This window comes from Penaeus vannamei, chromosome 5 (assembly GCF_042767895.1).
Source record: "Penaeus vannamei isolate JL-2024 chromosome 5, ASM4276789v1, whole genome shotgun sequence".
In the NCBI taxonomy this organism is placed as follows: domain Eukaryota; kingdom Metazoa; phylum Arthropoda; class Malacostraca; order Decapoda; family Penaeidae; genus Penaeus; species Penaeus vannamei.
The window spans coordinates 30,717,184-30,742,183 of NC_091553.1; the positions used below are offsets into that span (position 1 = coordinate 30,717,184).

At 39.0% G+C, this 25,000-nt stretch overlaps 2 protein-coding genes and 1 long non-coding RNA gene across 5 annotated transcripts in view; 2 read left to right on the top strand and 1 right to left on the bottom strand.

The window, feature by feature from the left end:
- The window catches only part of Art1 (arginine methyltransferase 1), a 14,881-nt gene extending 1,032 nt beyond the window's left edge, over positions 1 to 13,849 (top strand). For all 3 annotated transcript variants that reach the window (XM_070122069.1, XM_070122070.1, XM_070122071.1), the window contains exons 2-10: positions 7,645 to 7,773; positions 7,891 to 7,968; positions 8,422 to 8,563; positions 8,703 to 8,902; positions 10,876 to 10,995; positions 11,236 to 11,325; positions 11,441 to 11,528; positions 12,161 to 12,376; positions 12,621 to 13,849. In XM_070122069.1, the coding sequence (XP_069978170.1) occupies positions 7,645 to 7,773; positions 7,891 to 7,968; positions 8,422 to 8,563; positions 8,703 to 8,902; positions 10,876 to 10,995; positions 11,236 to 11,325; positions 11,441 to 11,528; positions 12,161 to 12,366 (1,053 nt within the window). In that variant the 3' untranslated portion in view covers positions 12,367 to 12,376; positions 12,621 to 13,849. The remainder of the gene's footprint in view (positions 1 to 7,644; positions 7,774 to 7,890; positions 7,969 to 8,421; positions 8,564 to 8,702; positions 8,903 to 10,875; positions 10,996 to 11,235; positions 11,326 to 11,440; positions 11,529 to 12,160; positions 12,377 to 12,620) is intronic.
- Positions 13,850 to 22,600: 8,751 nt separating this feature from the next.
- The window catches only part of LOC138861704 (uncharacterized), a 2,792-nt gene continuing 392 nt past the window's right edge, over positions 22,601 to 25,000 (top strand). The window contains exons 1-2 of the long non-coding RNA XR_011398566.1: positions 22,601 to 22,622; positions 24,692 to 24,919. This is a non-coding gene — a long non-coding RNA (uncharacterized lncRNA). The remainder of the gene's footprint in view (positions 22,623 to 24,691; positions 24,920 to 25,000) is intronic.
- Positions 24,698 to 25,000, bottom strand: part of LOC113810369 (gamma-aminobutyric acid receptor alpha-like) — a 24,010-nt gene continuing 23,707 nt past the window's right edge. Inside the window, exon 12 of the mRNA XM_070121513.1 lies at positions 24,698 to 24,900. Coding sequence (XP_069977614.1) covers positions 24,703 to 24,900 — 198 coding nt within the window. The 3' untranslated portion in view covers positions 24,698 to 24,702. The remainder of the gene's footprint in view (positions 24,901 to 25,000) is intronic.

Consider the following 25,000-nt stretch of genomic DNA (forward strand, 5'->3'; position numbering starts at 1 on the left):
TTGATATTAAGACTTTTGGGTGAATCATCAGTGTATGTAATTACCTCAGACTTAATGATAAGAACTGGTTTGAAACTTCTTGAATAGGACTATATTATACCTGCAATATAAGTAAACATTAAAAAGTCCTTGCTTATGACTAGCTTTTTTAATGGTAATGTAAAGCAATTGTTCAGCCTAATGGATAGTGCCGGTTTTGGTATCACTGAATTCCTCTCTAGTTTCATAGTATATTTAAATTTTTGTCCAGAAATTCTCCCATTAGCGACGATCTTAACCCTGACAGTATGGAAGGGCATGAAAGGTACCAGGGAAATTGTGGCCTAAGATATGAGTAAGAAAATGTCACTTGTGTAATGGTGGGGGCTGTGCCCCTGTGACTCCTCATGGGGGCCAAACTGTAGAGTATTTTTCTTGCGCGGGGAATATTACTTCTTTTCATTCGCAGAAACCTCATTCTGTCTACATTTGTGGGGACAAATCTGTGGAAGAATGATGAAACAATTACGTGGAAAGGTTAAAAGAACTTGTGCACGAAGATGATTTTAAAAAGTTCTAAGCGTGCACTGAAAATTACTCAAGAATTACATTTGCGCAGACAGAAGTTAACCAAATTCTAGACAGACAGACTGGCATGGGGGGGCTGCCACCCCTCAATCCCTGTGATGGAGCACAAAGAATCCTCCACTTATTCACAGCATTAGATATTGTTGAACATACTAGGCAATGGCATTCCTGCATGGCAGTTGCATACGCTCCTACCGTGAATACGTAGAGGATTTTGATCTCCTTGGTGGAGGCTGGGGGTGGCAGTGATTGATTCTGGGTAATTCTAGAAAAGATGGAATGTGTATTTTTTCCTGTATTTTCTCCCCTGTTCCATATTATCTTGGGGGACACATGGGGATTCTCTGGGCTTCCTTAGCTGCCATGGCGACAGGCCTACTGGTGAAGTGTGTCAGTGTGCCATACAGTGACATCACAGCAATTTACAGCATTCATAAAATGTGATTAGATAAGATAAATTTGTTTGATTAATATAATATACTAGTACTATATAGTAGTTGAGGAAGTTTGGTAAGAATGCCAAAAATTGCTCAAAACTGTTTTTTTACTGATAGAGATTAGCACTTGTACTACTTTCCTGAGTGCCATCTTATGAGTTGCATGGTTTATTTACGCACTTTGCTGATAAACGAGGAGGGGAACTTAGTCTTGTGAGACAAATTTCAGAACCTTTATTTTGTTATTGTAGTGATATGTATTTCTACACTTTAAATTCAACTTTCTTGATTACTTTGCATGGTAATTGTTACAGAGAGCGACGCACCCTCTCAGAGACTGTCGAAAAAAATGATGTTTTTCTGCATGAAATCATATGATTTCATCGATTTTTGGCATTGTTTCTTTTGCAAATGAATCGTTCAGGAGATCGAGTAACATTTCTCCATTGATGATCTTGATTTGATAGTCCCGTTAGCAGGGGAGGGCATGAAGTATATCAAGGAAATTATGGGGTAAAACAAGCTTAAATAAGAAGAATAAAGATCAAAAATGCGTAAAACTAGCACAAAAAGCGCTTAAAATTGGCCAATGAAACTCTATGGATGTAACCGCCATCTTTGAAAGTTTACGGCCTGACGCGAAATAAATCAAAAACTCTACGGGAACCGGTAAAACTCTACGGGAATTCACATGTTCCAACCCCCAAAAACGTATTGGCCAATAAACCAACCTGATATATCAATATAAATTGCCGTGACTAGGCGTGCCCTTCGCGTACTGCCCGAGGGGAGGGTTGATGGGGGGCAAGCCCCCCAACACCCCCCAGGACACATTCTCTCCACCACGGTATGTACGGCAAGACAGAGCTGCATTCACACTGTAAAATAATAAACCAAATACCTTTATATCTGGAAACGTGAAACTTTCGTTTCTTTGTACTGTTGGTATTGCTTCGATTTTAATCACCTTTTTCGTCCTTTGGAGCTCTTGATGGGCTCAGATAAAACTGGGATGGTTACTGAAGTCTAATTATTCTTCGATGCCACTGTAAAGGTCTTAAAAAGAACCGAGAATCAACACAACACTGGAATCGCAACATTCCTCACCGGCCTTCAATCTCGAAATGAGTGGTATGGTGAGCTGTCAACTTGTGGCTGGCGCAAGAAAGTGTGAAACACTTGATGCGCAGGATTTGATATGAGGGTATAGATAAATATAAAGATATGCAAATGAAGTATAATAACATTACTAAATCACTTTAAAGGTATAAATGCATACCAGCAGACACAGATAATTTGCCAAATATCGTTTTGACAAACGCGTAACGATACACGGACTAGTTCGCGAACTTAAAGATGTGTTCGTGGGTCAGTGTCGTGTTTTTTTCCTCGCAAGGTAAACAAGCTCATCGACTGAATTTGAAAGGCGGCCGCACGTTATATTTTCATCATTTAGCGGTGACTATAATGCCAATGCATATTAAACTATAATCTATCCCCATCTATTTTTTCTGCTCTATAAGATGGCGGTGTCTATTTCCCTCTATCTACGCGCGTTGCTATAAGTAACTTATACCCTTTGCATGTTGTTCTTCCAACTTAATAGCTTTTCATCTTTATTTACAAAAAATCCATATCTGCTAGATTACCCAGATTTTTTATATTCATATTTTACCACATAATTCCCCAGTTATTTTTCATGCCCTCCCCTGCTATTGGGGCCAAGAATGTAGGCTTTCTGCACAGTGATTAATATATATTTGGAAACTAGAGTGAGGGATTTATAAGAAAATTTTCACAATCTGTTAGGCAGAACTGTTGCACAAAATTACCTTTATGTATTGGCTATATACTGGGTTAATTCCTCAGTGACAGGTATGGCTAAAGCCATCATTACGGTAGCCTATGATGTGTAAATGTGTCATGACTTGCAGCGGGTGGGCCAGCTGTACATAGCTTAGGCCTAATCTTCACAAGAAGCACAGGAAAAAAAATGCAAAACCTAAACTGGCCAAGCACTAGATTTTGTATTTAGGTACAAAATGAGCCATAAAACGCTTTTTTCGTACTAAAATAGCGTTTAGTAGGGTTGCTGAAGACTGCAAATGTAGTGTTTTGAGATATCAGCATTTTTGTGTTTACATACATTTTCATAGCTGTTTTGGTATTAACAAAATTAGGTATTAGAATAATCTTCCTGTTGCATAATCCCCTATCATTTACCTTCATTGCGAAGTATTGCAGAAATTCCTAGCATGTAATAGTATCTCACTTCACGACATTTGTTATAGTAGGTCACAGTGATTTTTGGTGTCTATAGGCCTACATTGACCATTTTAAAAATTTCAAAAAAAAAAAAAAAAAAAGAGAAAGAAAGAAAGAAAGAAAAAAAAAAGAAAAAAACCCCAGCCATTCTGATTTCATGTCTATAGAACAATCTACTGTAATATGAGAAGTTGACCTTACTTTTTTTGGTAATTGTTGAAGACCGCGACGCACCCTCGCAGACAATAAGTTCCAAAGAAGGGGGGAGATGTCACTGTACAAAAATAACAGTATAATCAGAAAGACGAGCCAAACTTTGTCTGACGGACAACGAATGAAAAACTTCAAAAGTAAACAAGTGCAAAACGTAATGCGGACAAACTTGATATCTGATACACATTTTTTTTATACATTGTAACACATTTTCGTAATCATACAAACCTGAATACCGAAACATAACATTAACTAATGTACTTATGTCAAACCATTATTGATTTTCACTGATACTGCATTTATTGTAAAATTAGCCTCGAAGACTTATTGTTACACACATTTTATTAATAATTATTATATATATTTTGTACAATATATATGTAAAATCTGTCCGTTCTCGTTAAAACCAATTTTAAACGTACTAACTTGTTGTCGCACCTCAGTTATCAGACTTTACCGCTGGGTAATTATAAGTAAGACAGCCGCACCAATTTTGTTTTTTTCTCCTACCCCCTTCAATCATGGGGCTCTTAGAGAATTGGGGGTTGAAAGGGGGGAGGGACACACACTCACGGGAGAAATAGTAGAATCAAAATTGTAAATTTAGGAATAAATGCAAAATATGAATGAACCTTCGGCACCGCTGCAAGATAGATGCGCTGCACTGGTGTTGCCGATATCTCAACGAAATTTCTTAACCTAACAAAACCCGGACCACATTCCCTGGGGTATTTCCCTTACCCCTTCCTTGGCGGTATTTCGCCGTACTTTTCAGAAAGCTCACAGTACTTCGGCACAGTTCGATACATCAAGATTTGTAGAAAGGCAACCTTTGATTTTGAATTAAAGCATGACTAGTGAGGTCCTCATAATTTTATTAACTTCCCCGGCATGTACGAACACTATTCAATAATTCCATTACGCTTTCTGCGGCTGCCTTAATTAGGATTTCCCAAAATAAATTGCCCCACACCCCTTATTAGCATGTCAAATTATTACCAAATCACATTATCAATAAATTTAATACATACCGTCAGTATGGAGGGTACAGACGAGCTGCGGAGAGGAGGAATTGGTGGAATCTTTTGTTATCCGCCGGGTACTTCATTTAAAAAATGGCCTTAGCCAAGTACCCGGCGAAGTGGTACGTCCTCCTGCTGAAGCAGGGCACTTTTGTTTTCGCTTCCCTCCATTTCCTCTCGATCGTATTTGTGTCCGTTTTACTTTTGGGGTCAACAAAATTGTATGAATGGTTTACAGTTAAATGTTGATAGCCCTCTTTCTCTAAACAGTTGTATGCCTTCCAACAATCCCTAATGAGTATATAAAGTATATAAAGTATGTAAGGATATATAGATAATTTCCGTGTATGCCATGACCTTTTGTTTGTTTATATTGTTACTTCTGTGTGTCTGGTTGTTTGTTTGTATATACAGATCAGTACCGAGTATTTGATGACCTCTTGTTTATATATATTGTTTTATAAGGTCATCAAATTCACAGTACTGATCTGTGAATACATACATATGTATATAGTACATGTATGTTTATACACATCAGTACCGTGTATTTGATGACCTTTTGTGTAGACATATTATTTTTTATTTTCAGTGATTTTCCAAAAATATAATCGACTAGAAAGTCTTTTGACAGAATGTAGGTAAAAATCCATCTTTGAGGGGTAACTCATGTAGGCCAAAAGTGCCCCCATTTTTTTTTTGGGGGGGGGGGTCTGCTTATGTTCAAGACATTTTACAGATGGATAAAAATGACGAAATATGATCCCAAGATAAAAATAATAGCTACTCTAAAAACAGCATATAATTGTTTTGAATAAAAAAAAAAAAAAAAAAAAAAGTTTCAATATTTTTCCAGTTTTTTTTTTTGACAATTCATAGAAAATGCATGTTGGTCTCATATTTTAGAGAATTTTTTGCACTTTCTGAAGATGCCCTTATTTTTTTTCTGTATTTGTTATGTCACAATTGGCAAGGTAATGCGAGAATTCACAATATTTTCGTGTGTATCTAAGGTGGCAGCTACTGCCTTAGAAATTGCAGGGGGGACTCAAAATTTTCAGGGGAGACTTGGGCAGTCAGAAACTCATCGAAAATGTTAACTCAAAATCGGCAAATCCAAAGATTTTTGCAGAAAAATGACAAACGGTCCCCTTAAGCTGCAGTGGCCTCATAGTCACAGCTAAATTATGAAAATATAACGCACATTCTCTGCTAAGATTCTAAGTCCAGCATCTTGTTTACCTTGTCAAGAATAACGCAACACTGACCACTTAACTCACTGTGATGTCCTAAGTAGTTTGTTACTATGTGCTTGTCAAGAGGATATTTGCCTAATTATCAGTGTCTGCTGTTATACATTTATGCTCTTACAGTATTTTGTTGTTATACTTCATTAACGTGTTTTAAGATTGATCTATGGCTTTGTTTAGATTTGTCTGCACATCGTGCGTTTCACACTTTCATTCGCAGCTGCGAGGTTTGACAGAAGTGGGCCAATCAGTGACAAAATGCTGGTGAGGAATGTTGCGTTGTGTTGTGTTGATTCTGGGTCATTTGTAAGACAAATAGTAGCAACGAAGAAAAATCAGACTTTAATAACCATCCCAGTTTAATAGCTGGGCCCATCAAGAGCTCCAAATGCCTAAAAAAGTGATTAAAATAGAAGCAATCCAGACGGTAGAAAAAAGCAAACGAAAGTATGATGTTTCCAGATCTAAAGGTATTTGGTTTATTATATTATGGTGTGAATGCAGCTCTCTTGCTGTACACACCGAGGTGAAGAGAATGTGTCCAGGAGGGTTTTGGGGGCGTAGCCCTCTATCACCCATCCCTTTGGGCAGTGCCCGAAGGGCATATCTATTCACAGCAACTTAAGCCATTAACACTGGTATATTTTGAAGCCGAAAATAAGATTCCGGGCGGTTACAAAATCAGCTGGCTGGGCTTCCCCGGACTTTACCCGCCCGCTGCCCGTGGCCTGCTGCTGCGTCGGAGCGTGAATCCCGATACAGTGGCACACTGGTGGTCTTTATTTTTCCGGGTGTCTCATATGTGGGACATCCGTTATTAGTGGATTAAATTATTGTATTAGGCTGGTTTGTTGGTCAATATGTTTTTTTGGGAGTTTGGAATGTATGAATTCCCATAGTTTTGCTGAAAGGTGGGTTAGGTTCCTGTAGAATTTTAAAATTTTGGCGTGTCAGTCCATATAGTATCAAAGATAGCAGTTACGTCCACAGTTTCATTGGCCCATTTTGAGCATTTTTTGTGCTAGATTTACACATTTTTGATCGTTATTATTCTTATTTAAGCCTCTTTTACCCCATAATTTCCCTGATATACTTCATGCCTTCCCCCACAAAGGGGACAATCAAATCAAGATTGTCGATGGAAAAATGGTACTTGATCTCCTGAACGATTCATTTGCAGAAGAAACAAAGACAAGAATTGATGAAATCGTTGGATTTCCTACAGAAAAACATTTAAAAAAAAATTCTTTTACTTAGGCTCTGGGAGGGTGTGTTGCTATTGGAGGCAATTACAATATGCTCATCCAAGCAAAAAGGATTGAAGTTTTGAAAATAGTCTTTAATTTTTTGTAAAGCCTGGTTCAGATGTATGTGTGGGACACTTGCTGTCTAACAGCATCGTGTATATCTTTATGGTATGGATGCACTAAGGTAGTGTATTTTGAGGTGATATTCCGAGTAAAGAACAAATTTTTTGTTCATTGGTACAAGGAATAATTCTCAGACACAATTGGTAATACCACATATAAGTCTTCCTAAGTTTTGGCTCTATCTAGCTGTGCATATTGAGGTGAATACAGTATGTCAGAGGTTTAGGGTAGGGCCCCCATCAACCCTTCCCTCGAGCATGCCTAATCACAACAATTTAGATTGCTGTGGCTTGGGCACATAGTAAGAATTACCCAGCACTGTATGGTATTACACTAAGCTTGATTTTAAACTGTTAAATTTGTAATAACTTTGTTTATTACAGTGACAGTAAGATATATATTTTTTTTTTGCCAGTATATATATATGTAGATTTGTATATATATGCATGTATGTATTATGTAAAAAGAAATTAGTTATTGTTTCTGTCACTTGGCAAGAAAGTAATACCATTTTCTCATTCAGATTGTAGCAGGAGATATCATCAAGATGGAAAATAAGACTGAAAAGGAGAAGGTAGAAAAAATGCCCATCGATGAAATGACATCGAAGGACTACTATTTTGACTCCTATGCTCATTTTGGCATCCATGAAGTAAGTTAACCAGTGTTTTATGTTCCTCTAGAAGTGTTTTGCATATGATTGATTGTTTTGGTCCTGTGCTCCATTTGTTTTGATAATCTGAATCTCATTGGGATACTTTTTTGACAGGAAATGTTGAAGGACGAAGTTCGAACGCTTACTTACCGAAATGCAATGTACCACAACAGACATTTGTTTAAGGGCAAGGTAAGCTATGGGTTGAGGATAGGTATTGGATTTTGATATTATTTTTCAACCCATTTGGTTTACCAAGATTTAGCTATTTTGGCTAATTTTTTGGTAAATGGTTATTAAAAATGAGGGCCAGTCCTATATTGTCAAAATCTAATCTTTAGTATCCTTTATGACAACATAGTAAGTAATTGACCTGATATTTTGTACAAACATTTTTAGGAGGCTGAAGTACATAGCAAATTTAGAGTAGGAAAGTATTATTCATGGCTCTGGCCCATTACCTTTCTCGTTCAGTGAGATGATGTTCTAGCATTACTGACTATATATTTCTCCTTGGACATAGAGATTTAAGAAATCTGTAAATTTGTGCTACAATTGAATAAGCATATTTCATATTTGATTTTTATTTTGCAAAGTCATTTGAATTTTTCTGCTATTTATGTATGATACAAAAAATTATTTCAGACTGTTCTTGATGTTGGTTGCGGTACAGGCATTTTGTCAATGTTTGCTGCGAAGGCTGGTGCTGCCAAAGTCTATGGAATTGAAATGTCAAATATTGTAGAACATGCTAAGAAAATTGTTACTGCTAATAATCTTGATAATGGTGAGTTCATTTTTTGAGGTGCATTTGTTCTGTAAATGTAAACAAATTTGCCATTATATCTATATCTTTATCTTTATATCTATTTATCTATTTATTATGATACTGTGCCATCTTTATTTAATATTTGTTTTGTTTACAGTAGTGGAAATCATTCAGGGCAAAGTAGAAGAAGTAACTTTGCCAGTAGAGAAAGTGGATATAATCATCAGTGAGTGGATGGGCTACTGCCTCTTTTATGAGTCAATGTTAGACACAGTCCTCTATGCTCGTGATAAGTGGCTGGCCACAGATGGAATGCTCTTCCCTGATCGTGCAACTCTTTTTGTTTCTGCGATTGAGGTTAGTGTTTTTCTTTTTCCTCATTATAGAAAGAAAATGTAGTTCCATCTCTCCTCTCCCACTCTTCTCTACTCATTAACTTACACATGACAGGTCACTTGAAGTACAACATTCCACAGTAGCCTCTATCCTGGCACTTCAAGTCATTGTAGTGCGTTCTTGAGAGTTGGCCATCAGCTGCTTGCAGCTTACATCAACCAAGAAGGTATTTCATATAGGGTATTGGGAATTAGGCTGGGAGATCCTAACAAAGTAATCCCAACAAGTATTATTAGATTACTAGCAAACCTGTATACTGGTACTGAAAGTGCTGTAAAGTGTAATGGGGGCCTGTTGACCTTCTCCCTTGTTAGTTCAGGTGTGAGGCACGGATTTTGCAATTTCCTCTTAGTTTGATGGGATTTTTTTTTTCTAAATGTTCAGGCTTATGAATATGAATATGATAAATGGACTTCTATCACCTAAAATGAAAATAGCTTTGTAGAAAATAAATCACAAATTTATTCAGCTTTCAAGTGATCCAAACCCCATTATAATCGTCTGAGTAGTTAAGGAGGAACATAAAATGTTGACAGAGGTGTAGTTTTGAGATATCGGGCTTCGAAGTTGTGGATACTTTTTCCTCCTTTTTTAGAATTCTGATCTGTGTCAATCTTGATGCATTATGTGGCATTCACATGTTATGAAGTGTAGCAGGTACCTGGTTCCCCCCTTTTGCAAGGTACTAATGGCAATAACTCCACATGACTGTAGAAGTACAGGCTTGTATTCACATGCTTTGCAGTGCCTGTACAATACCTTGTGATGCATTTCATATGAATAAAAAACTGCTGCAGCTGTGATTGTGAGATGTTTTTCTCATCATCATTTACAGGAATTACATCTATCATTAGTTGTCCTCTTAGTGTACAATGAGGGCACATCAGGGGTATGTCTATGGAGGGTGTCGAGGAGGCAGGCAATGTGCAGCCTCACCCTCTGACTCTTGGGTGGTAACTCCCAGCCTTGTCTCCTAGTCGTGGCTATCAGCTGATACAGTAAGCAGGGTTGCCAGCTAGTTACAAGAGAACATCAAAAGAAATTGAAAAAATTCAGAAAAAATAACTTAGTGAGTACATTTGCACAAACACGATAAAGCAGCAATCGGAGCAGGAGCGGGGTGTGTGGTCAGAGGTAGTCGTAACTCTTTTATTTTTGCGTATTCAGCAGAAATATTATGTTGGAATTGCCAAAACCTTCTAGATTACAGGAGATTTATTTCAATTTTTCGAGCATTTAAAAAAATACTTGTCAAAAATTCAGTGTGGCAGCTCCCTTTACCCCTTAGATCCGGTTTCATGATGAAAATCAGGAGCTGAAAACCCCGTGCAATAGGTTACGTAAGTGGCCAACATCCTGGGCATGTGGCACGTAGGCCGGGCGTACATGAACAACCGTGAGCGGTGTCAAGACTGTGCTTCCCCTTTGAAAAGTTATATTGTTTAAACTTTTTGGCTTTATAGCCATTTTCAAAAGTCTGTATTTGTCTTTTGATTTGCTTTATCCAGGTGGTAAATAACTCGGTGCAAGAAGAAAAAAAAAGGAATATTTGGTTATTTGGTGCGTGCGGCCCCTTCTCTGATATTCAATGGCGTGGGGGACAATTATATATCAGACCAGTATTATATGTTGTAAAACCCCATTAGAGTAACAATTAAGGGAAATAATAGTTGATATCAGCCATGTCACACTTCAAGAAGGGATAGGTCAACCAGTAGTCATGTCAACGGGGACAGCTGTATCCCCATCACAATATGAAGACCAAGCCATCATTGTTGGGTTAATACTATCCTCTTATTCCTAATCCTCTATTCATGATGTAGCAAAGTAAATATACAGCTATATTCCATTCCATTCATAGCCATTTTTACTTTTTATTTCCCTTTTTTTTTTTTTTTTAATCTTTATTAACCATATATACCACCTTTTCACAGGACCGTCAGTACAAGGATGACAAAATCAACTGGTGGGATAGTGTATATGGTTTTGACATGTCTTGCATTCGTGAAGTAGCCATGACAGAACCCCTGGTGGATGTAGTGGAAGCAAAGCAGGTTAGTAAAGTCTGAAAAAAAAGGGAAAATTTTCTGTGAAAAATATTGTTACTTTCTTAGGTACCAGCAGCTTTTGTCATTATTTTTCCATGGTTGTAATCAGTGTTTACGCAAGTTTTTAGGTATTTTTTCAGGATTTTTACAGGATAATTGTGACTTACTCTTTGGTACTTTTGTCAACATTCTAGTTGGTGGTTCAGATTACAACAATCTTATGACTTTTTCATTTCTTTCAACCAGGTTGTGACAAATTCTTGTCTAGTTAAAGAAGTTGATCTTTATACAGTGAAGAAGGAAGACTTAGCATTCAGCTCACCATTTCACCTACAGGTAAGAACTTTTTAATTTAAGTACAAAGTGTAACTGAATATAACTGGAATAAAACATCAGAATCTGAAATTTGCACCCATGCAGCACTATCATACATATTATTTTTCTTTATCAGGTCCGAAGGAATGATTATGTACATGCTCTTATCGCTTATTTCAATATTGAATTTACAAAGTGTCATAAGAGGACTGGTTTCTCTACAGGTATGTGCAACTTATTCTATTGTTCTGTCCCACTCTACTCCCTTTCTCTTCCCCATATAATCTCTTTCTACCACCACCTTTTTTCATTGTTTCAATATTTCTCAGTTACAGCTTGTTTGATATGTTATGTAAACATGATATTAGTGTCTGTCAATAGGTTTTGAGTAATTTATTGTGGCTTATACATTAATTCAGTTTTCCCCACAATTGATTATCTGATTAGTTTGATATTTAAGCCAATGCCACAGATGGGCTAAATACTTGAAAAGTAAAAAATGTGGCTTTGTCACAGACATGCAAAGTATCCAGCCACCTGTGTGAAGTATGTGTAAAAGGAGGACTATAAACTGTGATTAGCTTGACATGATAAGAGGCATGAAGCATGTTCCAGACCTATGGCTAGTCTGGGGATGGCATGTCTGGAAATAAAGGGTTGTAGAAAATTTCTATAACCCACAAAGGACCACCTGTTTGAGTTCATCAGGAATTTATTTACAGTTGATATGATGTGGCCTCTTCAGTAAATATACAGCTATATTCCATTCCAATTAAATATTTGATATCTCCCCCCCCCCCTTTTTCTAGTTACAAAATATTTTCTGTAGATAGATAACAAATTGTATTGCTTTCAGCTCCAGAGGCGCGATACACACATTGGAAGCAAACCGTTTTCTACTTTGATGATTACCTGACAGTGAAACATGGAGAAGAGATTTTTGGAACCTTTACCATGAAGCCAAATGAGCGTAACAATCGTGACTTAGATTTCCAAGTAGAAATGGAATTCCATGGGGAACTGTCAGAATGCAGGGAATCTCACAAATACAAGATGCGTTAAAGCAGTGGTGGTATGTCCCAATTTTCATTATTTGCTTTCTTCTGAAAATATACTTGCATTTGTATAAATTACATATTTCAATGTAGAAATTAGGATTTTTTCCTGTTTTTTTTGGTTCATTTTTGGTTTAATTTTGTTAATAGAAATGTTCACTAAAAGATAGGAATGTATTATTCATGATTGTTTTTCAATACACTATGATTAAAGATATGCAGAGGATAGTTTTTTATATGGTTTTTCTGATTTTGTTTCAGGTTTATACGGTGATCACTTTTCAGCCTTCTGTAGGTGATCAGTTTCTTTTGAAATTAAGGATCTATTTCATAAAGACTTTATAATGCAAATGAAGGAAATGTCTGAAGTCAGCATATTGTTTTACTATCATTGACAGGAAAATCAAACATTTCATGAAGCGCCAACTACTGAAGATAACTTGAAAATGGATGAGCATTAGACTCTGCATCTCTTCCAGGAACTTGAAAAGATTCCTGGTGGGTGAGCATAATCATCTGCTTCTCCAGTGCTAGAGGATTGAGCAAAGACTCCTGACCTCTCCTTATTTACGTTTGTGACTTTAGCCAGTGTTTTGATGTGGCAAATCACATCTGAGTGGTGCAAGTCGACAGTAAATGAAAAAGTGAAGTGAAAGTGGAAAAAATTCTTAAACGTATGATATGTCAGTGAATCATCTTTTTGCAGAAGAGTTGGGCGGAAGTCATAAGTGGACTCTGTAGTAAATTATTAATTACAGTGTATCAGAAATGTGCTATTCTATCTTGTTTATCAGTATACATAGGTTTGATTTTTATGATTCTGTGTAAATATCAAATGTTTACATGAGTAATTGTACTTATTTGTGGCAGTTCCAAACCAAATAAAACTCATCTGAATATATTAGTCGTGCAGCTGGAAATGTTTTGAAGGCTTGTATAAGACACAGGAAGCCCATTTTAAGGGCCCATGTCATTCCAGGGTGTAGCTTAAGTGAGCTGTATGATAAACTATTTTCAGATGTTGGTTCATTAGTTTTTTGTTCGAAGAATATTTTATCTATATTTTCTCCCAAATTAATCTTACTTTTTTCACTAAAGCTTTTGTAAAACAATTCTTAAATTCCTTAAAAGAGAAGGTAAAAAGTGACTTTTTTAAAGACTCCATTTGCTTGTCATACAAAAGACCATAGGGTTTTACATATTTAGGCTCTTACATGGATTAACACTAACTCAAAGTTCAACACACACAAATCACACAATTTGGTTGTCACAAGATTCCAATACATCCTTTTAGTTGAGGAATATTTGTGCCTCTCAGTACATGCTTTAGAACAAAATATCAGTTGTATCAGTCATTTAGTATTTTAATCGACGAGTCAGATTTACAATCTATCTTATTGGTCTCAATATTAATGATAGCACAAATGATATAACATTATAAAGTGAAATCTCTACATAGACATTTATTATAAAGGATCATTACTGACAAACTGTGAAGTTTTATTTTAATTCCCTTGACTGTTTTCCTACCAATGTTTTGCTTAGATGTATTCCATAGTAAATGATGATTATATTGAAAGTGGGATGACAAAACTGATATTGCAGCCATTTGTTCAGATTCTACTTAGAAATGGTAAATTCAAAAATCTTACTTAGTAGTATATTCTCTGTAATATTTTAATTTCTTGAATAAATATTTTTTTTTTGTATCACAATGGCTATACAAGTAACTACTTGTTGCTGTTTTCAGTTTTGATCGCCCCTTATGACTTGGAAGAATGAGTATTTTCTATTGAAGTTTGAAATGTTTATTTGAAATAAGTAAAAGTACTTAGCTTGAACATGAGAATTCATATATGTTTTTTTTATTGCACCACCCATATTTTAAAGCACCGTGTAACTTTTAACCAGAAAAACATACAAAACTGAATGTATTCTAATTTATATCCCCACCCAATCCCCTTCCTGTTGTCTTAGGGCTTAGGAAATGAAGACATGCTATAAGTTAGGGTCTCTTCTACCTCAGCTCCCCCAATCCCTTGTACGTTGTTGTCGTGGGGGGGCTTAGGAGACGAAGACTGAGACCCAATACAGGGAACTCCCCTGCCTAGGGCCTCAGCCCTCGACTCAACTAATTTTTGCATGGTCTTTTCCCTCTCCAGCTTTTGTATCCGTCTCTTCTCCATCCCCCTCTACTATCTACTTCCTAAGGTGTGAGAGCCGTGCTGAGAGGATGAAAGGCTGACCTAGTGCCAGTCCTGAATGACCTGCGGGAACTATGGGCACGGTACTCCCGACTAATCTAGCCCTTACCTTCAGTAGCGAAAGGAGGTGGATCGTTTAGGCCTATTTACATAATCCAGGTTCCCCATGACCAGTAATGAAAATGTAATCCCTTTATTAGAGGCTGAGGCTAGCCCCTTTATCAAATAGCCCCAACCCAGGCTCTCCTTTGACCACGGCTACGAACACTGAAACTACTACCCACTCCTCAATGCCTACTAGTGCATTACCCACCCAAGCAGAGAATCAATCTCCAGAAGACATTGCTACCTACCCAACTTCCTCAAATTCAACTCTACCCCTGCAACCTTCATCAAACAACCAATCCTCCCTTATTACTACCTTGCAACCTTATTCTCCATTCCGTAATACTCCCTCTTCCACACATCCCTGACCATCCACCACCAACAACCCTACAGATATCTTAAATACTCTGTTTAGCCAAGCTAAATGGGACTGATTTTTCGTGATCCCTGCTACAGCTCCTTACTCAGGCAACACTCTTCTCTTTCAACAATGCCTCCAAAAACAAGTAGGCAGAGTCCCTTTTTATACCAGACGCGATCGCTCCCGTCTGGTAACAGTCAGATCAGAAACTGAATCTATAGCACTGTCAAATTTAACTGATCATTCTGGCAACCCCATTCCTGCAGAACCTCATCCAACCCTTAATACCTGTACCGGAACTGTCTCTCTCTCCCCAGCAAACTGCCCAGTCGATACCAAAGATTGGTTAGACTGTGGAGAAGACTTATTAGGATGCCTCAAAGACCAAGATGTGAAATCAGTACATTGCTACACCATTCCTCCTAAAGGTCAACGAAAGAATCCGACCAATATTGCCAAAATTACCTTCTGTACACATGACCTTCCCTTACGTATCTACATTGGTGGACAATCCCTCCCTGTTCGACCATACCAACCTCCTCCCCGTCAATGTCAAAACTGTTGGTGCTTTGGACATCCTGCCAAACATTGCCGTTCCATAGACCGATGCCCCATGTGTGCCCAACCTGGTCATAATCGATCAAACTGCTCAGCACAAACACGAACATGTGCTAACTGCGGCGGCCCCCATAATGTATTTTATAGAGGCTGTCCCACTTACAAATTTGAATCTGAGGTAGCAACTCTCAGATACAAAAATGGTCTCACTTTACATGAAGCCAGACATGAAGCTAGTCGACAAGGTTTCTCTCATACTCCATATTCTAGCAACATCATTCGCTCAGCCATTCCCCCTCCACCCAAAAATGTCCCCATTTCCACTTCTACATTCTACATCCCTCAGACCAATTCCTTTGCCACTCTAAACCCAGACACCCCAATCTCAACCACAGCTCCTATCTCAACTACAGCCCCAACACCAACCCCTCTCCCACCCCGCACTACCCGCAGTAGATAGACTAAACGTTCTAACCCTTCTTCCCCTACAGCACAATCACCTCCACCTACCTATACCTTTGTTCCTGAGACACCAGTCTCCTCTTCCCCCCCTCATAAGAAAACCTTTATTCCACAAAACTCTCCAACCAATTCCATTGCAGAAACAATTACCTTCTCACAAACCTCTCCAACAAACTCCATTGCAGAAACAATGGATGACATTCAAAGCTATATGCTTGAAACACAAAATCCCATAACTCATGCTCCTTCCACACTTGAAGTGGTTGCCGATATTCATACCCCTCCTACTAATATTCCCCCTACACCCCTTCCTCCTACTCCCTCCCAACACAACCTAACCCCCTCAATCCCAACCACCACTGATATCCATCCTCCCAATACCCATCCTCCTGATATGCATCCCCCTCTTACTCACAGCACCCCTACACCCTTTCCTCCTAATCCCTCCCAAGACAACACATCCCCTTCAACTTCAACTATCCATCCTTCTGATATTCATCCTCCTAACACTAATACTCCCCACACATCTACTCCCTCCCAACACAACCCACCCCCTTCAACCCCAACTATAGGCACATTCTCCCTCCCTCCATCCCCTCTATCCTTTGCACTCTCTCCAGGATACACGAGAATCACTCATGGCACAACAATGCCCTTCTCCAGACTCCCTACCTCCTAATATCCCTCCTTTACACCCCCTAGCTCCTTCCCCTTCAAATTCCCCAACACGTAAATGTGTTATCATTCATAAATCAACTAGGATATAGCTCTCCTACATAGGAATATTCGCGGTTTCCGCTCTCATAGATCAGACCTACGTCATATCCTTGCTTCTTATAATCCATCTATTATCTGCCTCCAAGAGACTTTCCTCACACACCCTCCTATTCCAATTCCTAATTACCATTTTATCTCTTCCCCACACTCCCTTTATGTCTCGTCTATACTTATCCATCATAAAACACCTTATGTCATACCTCCCATACAAACTTCTGTCCCGTGCACAGCTATTCGCATCTTTCTTCGCCGCTGGATCACAGTGATTTCAGTCTACTTCTCCCCATCCCATCCCATTGACTTTACTGCCTTTGAGACTCTAATTTCCCAACTCCAACCACCTTTCCTCATAGTTGGTGATTTCAACTGCCGCCACACTCTGTGGGGTGACTCTACCACCAACTCCCGAGGCCGATCTCTAGAACGCTTCCTCTTCACAAATAACCTAATTATTCTTAATTCAGATCGCCCCACACACTTTGACATGCGCACACAATCCTTTTCATGCCTTGACCTCTCTCTATGCTCTCCTACTTTACATCTAGATTTCCATTGGTCAGTTCTAGACCACTTCCCCTATGGTGACCACTTCCCAATACTCCTTTCTCCTACTTCATATGTACCACTATCTAATCCTCCACGCTGGTGCTTTGATAGAGCTGACTGGCACACTTTACATCAATTTCAGCTGTTTGGCGACGGATCCATAAACTATCAGGCAAACATCCCCCCCATCCTGCACCCGTCCTCCATATTCGAGATATTCATATCTCTGAGCCTGTAGAAGTAGCTAATGAACTGGGCAACTATTTCAGCCAGGTCAGTAGTGGCTCTCACCTTTCCCCACACTTTTCTTCCATTAAAACCATCAAGGAACGCACCCCTATTACCTTCACCCTATCCTCTGATGAGTCCTATAATGCTCCTTTTTCTTCTTCTGAACTCAACGCTGCATTACAGTCGTGCCGCAACACTCATGAAGGCCCTGATGGTATTCACTATCGTATGCTCCGACACCTCCCATCTTCCTCTCTATCCTTCCTTTTAACTATTTTCAACCACATATGGACGTCAGGAAATTATCCTCATTGGCGAGATGCTCTCATCCTACCCTTCTTGAAACCCAATAAATCAGGTACCCTACCCCAAGATTACCGCCCCATAGCTCTAACTAGCTGCTTGTGCAAACTACTAGAACGAATGGTTAACTTCCGTTTAATGAGGTACCTAGAATCTCATAATCCCTTTCCCCTTCCTAGTTTGGTTTCCGACGTGCCCGAAGTACAGCAGATCCAATTGCCCGTTTCGAGACATACATTACATCGACATTTGCACGCCATGAATCCGTATTAGCCATATTTTTTGATCTAGAAAAAGCATATGACACCACATGGCGATACCATATCCTCCAACATTTGTCCTCCCTAGGTTTACGTGGAAACATGGGCGTTTTCATTAAATCCTTCCTTTCTAAACGTACTTTCCAGGTCAAGATTGCCACTTCCACGTCATCATCCTTTCCTCAATTCGAAGGCTTCCCACAAGGAAGTGTGCTTAGTACCACTTTATTCCTTCTTGCTGTAAATAACATAGTCTCAGTCCTACCACCAGAAACCAGAGCATCACTATATGTTGATGACTTAACCATCTATGCATCTGGCACATCCATACCAGATCTCTGTCAATTCCTTCAGTCTGCAATAACATCAGTAACTTCTTGGGCCACCAACCATGGCTTTCGCTTCTCTACCTCTAAACCTTTCCCCATCCTTTTCTCTCGCTTACGTACGGTCCCCAAACCCCCACTCTTCTTATATAATGCTCCACTCCAATACCGGTCTTCTGGCAAATTCCTAGGCGTTATATTTGATTCCAAATTGTCCTGGCGAGACCATATCTCCTCCATATTCATGTTACTTTGATTCTCTCCACTCTAGATTGTGGATGCCATATCCTCTGCCTCAACCTCTCTTCTTGCTCACCTTGATACAATCCACCACAACGGTCTCCGCTTAGCCCTAGGCGCCTTCCGCTCCTCTCCAGTTGAGAGCTTATATACTGAATCAGGCATGCCGTCCCTCTCTCGACGTCGAGCCCTTCTCTCTCTCCGATGCTATGCTCGATTTCACCAATTTTCCCTTACCAAACTAACTATTCCACAATCCTTACTTCATACCTTTACCTCTTCTCCACGTTTACCAACTCCTCTCCCCGTACGCATGGATACCCTCCTCTCCCAATCCCCCTTCCCTCATCTCCGACCTCTCCCACTGTCTGTCCATTCCATTCCTCCATGGCTTATACCTAACCCCTGTATTTGCTCCTCAGTTTTCCCTGACCCACCAAAATCAGATATTCCCCCCTCTATCCTTCTCACTCATTTCCTTGACCATGTCTCCATTCATTCCTCCAGCATTCATGTTTACACTGACGGTTCCAAATCCATCTCAGGAGCTGAATTCGCAGTAACATTCCCAAATTGCACTTTCAAATACACCCTCCCTCCTGAATCTAGTGTCCTTACTACACAACTATATGCACTCCTTTTTGCCTTAAGACGCATATATTCATCCACCTCTTCCTCTTTTACTATTTTTATTGACTCCCGTAACTCTTTAACCCTCATAAAGTCTATGAACTCGACCAATCCCCTTGTCTGTAACATCCAGAACTGGTTGTTCTATCTATCCACACATCACAAATCTGTCAGATTTTGCTGGGTACCCAGCCATGTTGGAATCCCTGGTAATGAACAGGCAGATACTCTTGCACGATATGACGCAATGTCCACATCACCTCAACAACACTTCTCACATATTCCAGCTACAGATTACTACCCCCACTTTAAGACCTTCTTGTATACCCGATGGCAATCTTTTTGGTCAAGACTCCACAACAATAAATTACATACCGTAAAACCATCAATCTCCTCTTGGTCAGCTCCATTTCACAAATACAGACGTTGGGAGATGGCCCTCGCACGATTATGTATTGGCCACACTCGCCTAACACATGCCTATCTGATGTCACGCTCAGACCCGCCCCAATGTCCTCTATGTAACATCCCTCTTTCAGTCCCACACATTCTCTTGTCCTGTCCACGCTTTAATACAGCACGTACCTCTGCTTTTCCACACCTATCCTCCCTTCACCGACCTCCCAACATATCAGACATCCTTACAGAATCCCACAGCTTCTGCCTCGACCTATTCTCCTTCCTCAGACGCATAAATATCCTTCACTTGATCTAACTCCCTTACCTAAACCACCATAATCTTTTCCCTCATCTTCAACCTTTCAACACTGTTCTAGATAGTTGACACATAGCAACTATCACCTGACATCCCCCTTTACTATACCTTCCTATAGTGCTATATGACCTTAGATGTCTAGCACATTTATCTTAACCATTAACCATTGTACGTTGTTGTCGTGGGGGGGGGGGGGATCTTAGGAGATGGAGACTGAGGGCCAATATAGGGGATCACTACTGCCTTGGACCTCAGCCTCCGGATTAATCAATTATGCATGGTCTTTTCTCCTTTCATTTTCCTTACCTTCCTTTCTACTACTACTACTGTCCAATTTCTAAAATGTGAGAGCTGTGTTGAAAGGATGAAAGGCTGACTTCGAGCCAGTCATGAACTGCCTCGGAGCCATGGTACGGTATTACCTTGATAATTAGCTAGCCTTTACCCCTCATGGGGACCCTGAGAGGTGGTCAATTTATATTCCCCACATATTTCAGGCTTCCCATGGCCAGTAATTATGATTTTGTACTCTTATTAGGGACACTGAGGCTTGTCCCTGTATCAGTGTTCCTAAATCAAACTTCTCTGGTTTACCGATCTCTGACACCCCTTTGAACACGGCTCAGACCATTACTGCTACAAACCCCTCGTCGACGCCTGCTGTCAGCTTAACCCATCCTGACCCTCCCAATCCCAATGCAGCCCTCGACTCAACTAATTTTGCATGGTCATTTCCCTCTCCAGCTTTTTGTTTCCGTCCCTCCTCCAACCCCTTTTATCTACTACCTAAGGTGTAAGACCCGTGCTGAAAGGATGAAAGGCTGACTTTGTGCCAGTCCTGAACGCCCCGAGGGAACCATGGGCACGGTATGCCCGTTTTAGTTGTCTAGCCCTTGCCCCTCAAGGGGACCCAAGAGGGGTGGACTGTTTATTTTTCCAACTTAATACCCATATTAGAGGCAATGAGGCTTGCCACTTCATCAAATAGCCTCACCAATTCAATCTCCCGGCTCCCCGACCCCAGGCTCTCCTTTGACCACGACTCTGAACACTTCACCTCTACCCCAGCAACCTTCTTCATCAAACACCCCATCCACCGTTATTACTAACTTACAGCCTTATACTCCATCTTTCCGTAATTCTACCCCCCTCAACAACACTCCCTCTTCCACACGTCCCCGTCCTTCTACCATCAACAACCCCACATATATCTTAAATGCTCTATTTTGCCTAGCCAAATGGGACCGATTTTTCGTGATCCCCCCCCTCCCCCCCCAGCTACTTACTCAGGCAACACTTTTCTCTTTCAACAATGTCTCAAAAGCTAGTGGGCAGTGTCCCTTTCTGTACCCGACCCGATTGTTCCCGTCCCGTAACAGGCACTTCTGAAACCGAAGCTATAGCATCATCAAATCTAACTGGTATCTCTGGCTACCCCATTCTTGCAGAACCTCCAACTCTTAATACTTGTACCGGAACTGTCTATCCCCCCAGCAAGCTGCCCTATGGATATGGATTGGTCAGATTGTGGAGAATACTTGGCTGCCTAAAAGACCGTGATGTGGCATCAGGACAGTGATACTCCATTCCTCCTGGAGGTCATCGAAAGAAACCCACCAACATTGCCAAATTACTTTCTGTACACATGACCCCTTCCGTATCTACATCGGTGTACAATCCCTCCCTGTTCGACCATACCAACCTTCTCCCCGTCAATGTTAAAACTGTTTGCGCTTTGGACATACTGCCTAACACTGACGTTCCACAGACCAATACCCCTTATGTGCCCAATTCAGTCATAACCGATCAAACTGTTCTGCACAAACACGCACATATGCTAACTGAAGAGTCCCCTATAATGTATTTTATAGAGGCTGTCCCACTTACAAGTTTGAATCTGAGGCAGCAACTCTCAGATACAAAAATGGTCTCACTCTACGTGAAGCCAGACAGGAAGCACGTCGACAAGGTTTCTCTCATACTCCCTACTCCAGTAATGTCGCTCGCTCTGCCTCTCCCCCTCCATCCTAAGATGATCCTATACCCTCCCCTATACCCACTCACTTCCCCACTTCCACTTCTACCTCCTACCTTCCCCAGTCAAATTCTATTGCCACTCTAAATCCAGACACCAATCTCAACTACAGCCCCAACACCGTCCCTTCCCCGCAGCAGACAGACTAAACGTCCGTTGACATTACCTGGCCTAATTGCTCTAGCTTCCGCTACTGCTTCCACACTGCAAGCAGCTGACCTCATGTTTCAGTGATCCTTTCAGTCGTGTGTCCCACGTCTTGTTATCTTGTTATATTAAGGAATACTCAAAAAGTGACGTTGTTGACATTTAGAAAGGTACGTTGGATCTATTTTCAAACATGAACATTTGTTTACATATTTTCATTTTTCTAAGGGTATATCAATATAGCAAATATCATTTATAAATGGTTTGTTTGTTTAAACATTAATAATTCATTTGGAGGAAAGCAATAAATCTTATTTTCAACGATTTCTCGTCAGATGAGTCCTGCCTTCCTCCCGAATACAAGTAAGCTCAGTTCTGGTATTTAAAGTAGTGTTTTACCATGATATCATAGGTTATAATGCTTGATAATTGTATTAACGTAATTGTTAAATCTTTGTATTGATTTGTGATAATTAAGATAAGTCCTGCCTTCCTCCCGAACACAGAGAGACAGAAATGATTGAAAAAAAATGGCAAGAACACGCCATAATGATTTGTTTTAGAGGGCATATGTTATTTATTTTGTTATTTTAGTGGTCCGTGGATATAGTAACGGAGGTAGGTGCAGGTGACAGTTCCCCTGGTATCAGTGAATAGATTGAGAGGGATATTACTTATTAGAGGATAGTATAAGAGGGGAAAATCATAAAGTTAAAAGAAAGGAAATGATCGGCTTATGTCCTAGGAAAAATCATGGAAAGAATGGTGATAGACTGGGTGTGAGGGTCTCGATTCCATCTCACGTTTATTTTTATTTTGCTTATTAGAATGTTATTGATTCATGATTAGTAGGAAAGAGGAAGGTAGAGAATTAACTTTAGATATGGATTGGATTATTTGAGAATATATATATATATATATATATATATATATATATATATATATATATATATATATATATATATATATATATATTAATTGTCATGTTTATTGCTAAGATTTACGGAAGGATAAGCCATTTGTTCATGTTTGCTTATTGAATAAAATATTAAGGGTTAAAATGTTTCTATCATTAAAATTTGGCAAACACTCAACAGAGGAATGATCCATTCCCACACCTACGAGCCTTAAAGTCCGTTAAGTTACGTTACTCACAGAAATTTAATGGTGCAGTGAATGCAATTAGAATAGGCCTACATTTAAAATAAATTGAATACGAAAAAATCGATAATATATCCAAAAATTTAGGTGAACAAATATAACTTCTGCATATTAAAAAATCGTTATATATATATATATATATATATATATATATATATATATATATATATATATATATATATATAAATTGTGTGTGTGTGATAGAATGATTAATTGTTTAAGACAGTCACTTTTCTAGACTCATTTTTATGTGTACACATGTGGTTTTATTTGTGTATACATATGGTTTGACAAGACGTGAAAATGAACAATAACTTGAAAAAGTATGTATGTATGCTTGCGTGAATTACGTAAATACTTGGATGTAAAGGTAGTTAGAGACGGAGAATTTTTTAAATGATTTTACTAAAAATACATACATACATAAATAAAAGATACGCACATGCATTGTTAGATAGCATTGTACACTACATTGTAACTTCTGATGATTATTCATGAAAGAAATTATATCCTATGGGCTTACTAAGAACAAGTAAAATTTTACAAATATAATATGCGACTTTCCTATACATATATTCATCATATACAGAAGCTGTTTTGAAAACGATTCCTGTTTTTCATTTCTTAACACGCTCACGCACGCACGCACGCTCACACACACACACACACACACACACACACACACACACACACACACACACACACACACACACACACACACACACACACACACACATATACATATATGTTTTATACATTCACATATATACATTTATGTACACACACACACACACACACACACACACACACACACACACACACACACACACACACACACACACACACACACACACACACACACACACACACACACATATATATATATATATATATATACATATATATATATATATATATATATATATATATATATTATACATATATATATTATACATATATATCTATATACATTCACATATATACATTTATGTATATATATGTATGTATATGTATATATTATGTATGTATATACATATGTATGTGTATATATATATATATATATATATATATATATATATATATATATATATATATATATATATATGTGTGTGTGTGTGTGTGTGTATATATATGTATATATATATATTATGTATATATTGTTATATATATATATATATATTGTTATATATATTCATATATATATCTTAGGTATACATATATTTATATATATGTTTATTCATTTATTCATAATTCACTATAAATTTCCTCAGAAAGTTCGCCCTTACTGCACGGGCCACTGTGAATTAGAGAGAAACGTGTACCAATAGATGAAATTGATGCAGATGAAGGAGACCGGGAAAAGGACTCGCGAGATTTCGTCGATGTTGGAGACCGAGTTCATCTGGTGCTGTCTGAAGGCGCGGCGCGGCGCATCCTGCCTCGGGCTGGCGCGGCGTCGCCTCAGGGAGTCTGTGCGGTCCTGCAACGAGTCCTGTATGGTAAACCCTGATAGCGTGCTGTTTAACATCACGGGTGGCTCAGAGCATGGCCATGTGAATGAGTTGTGTGTGATGTGACAT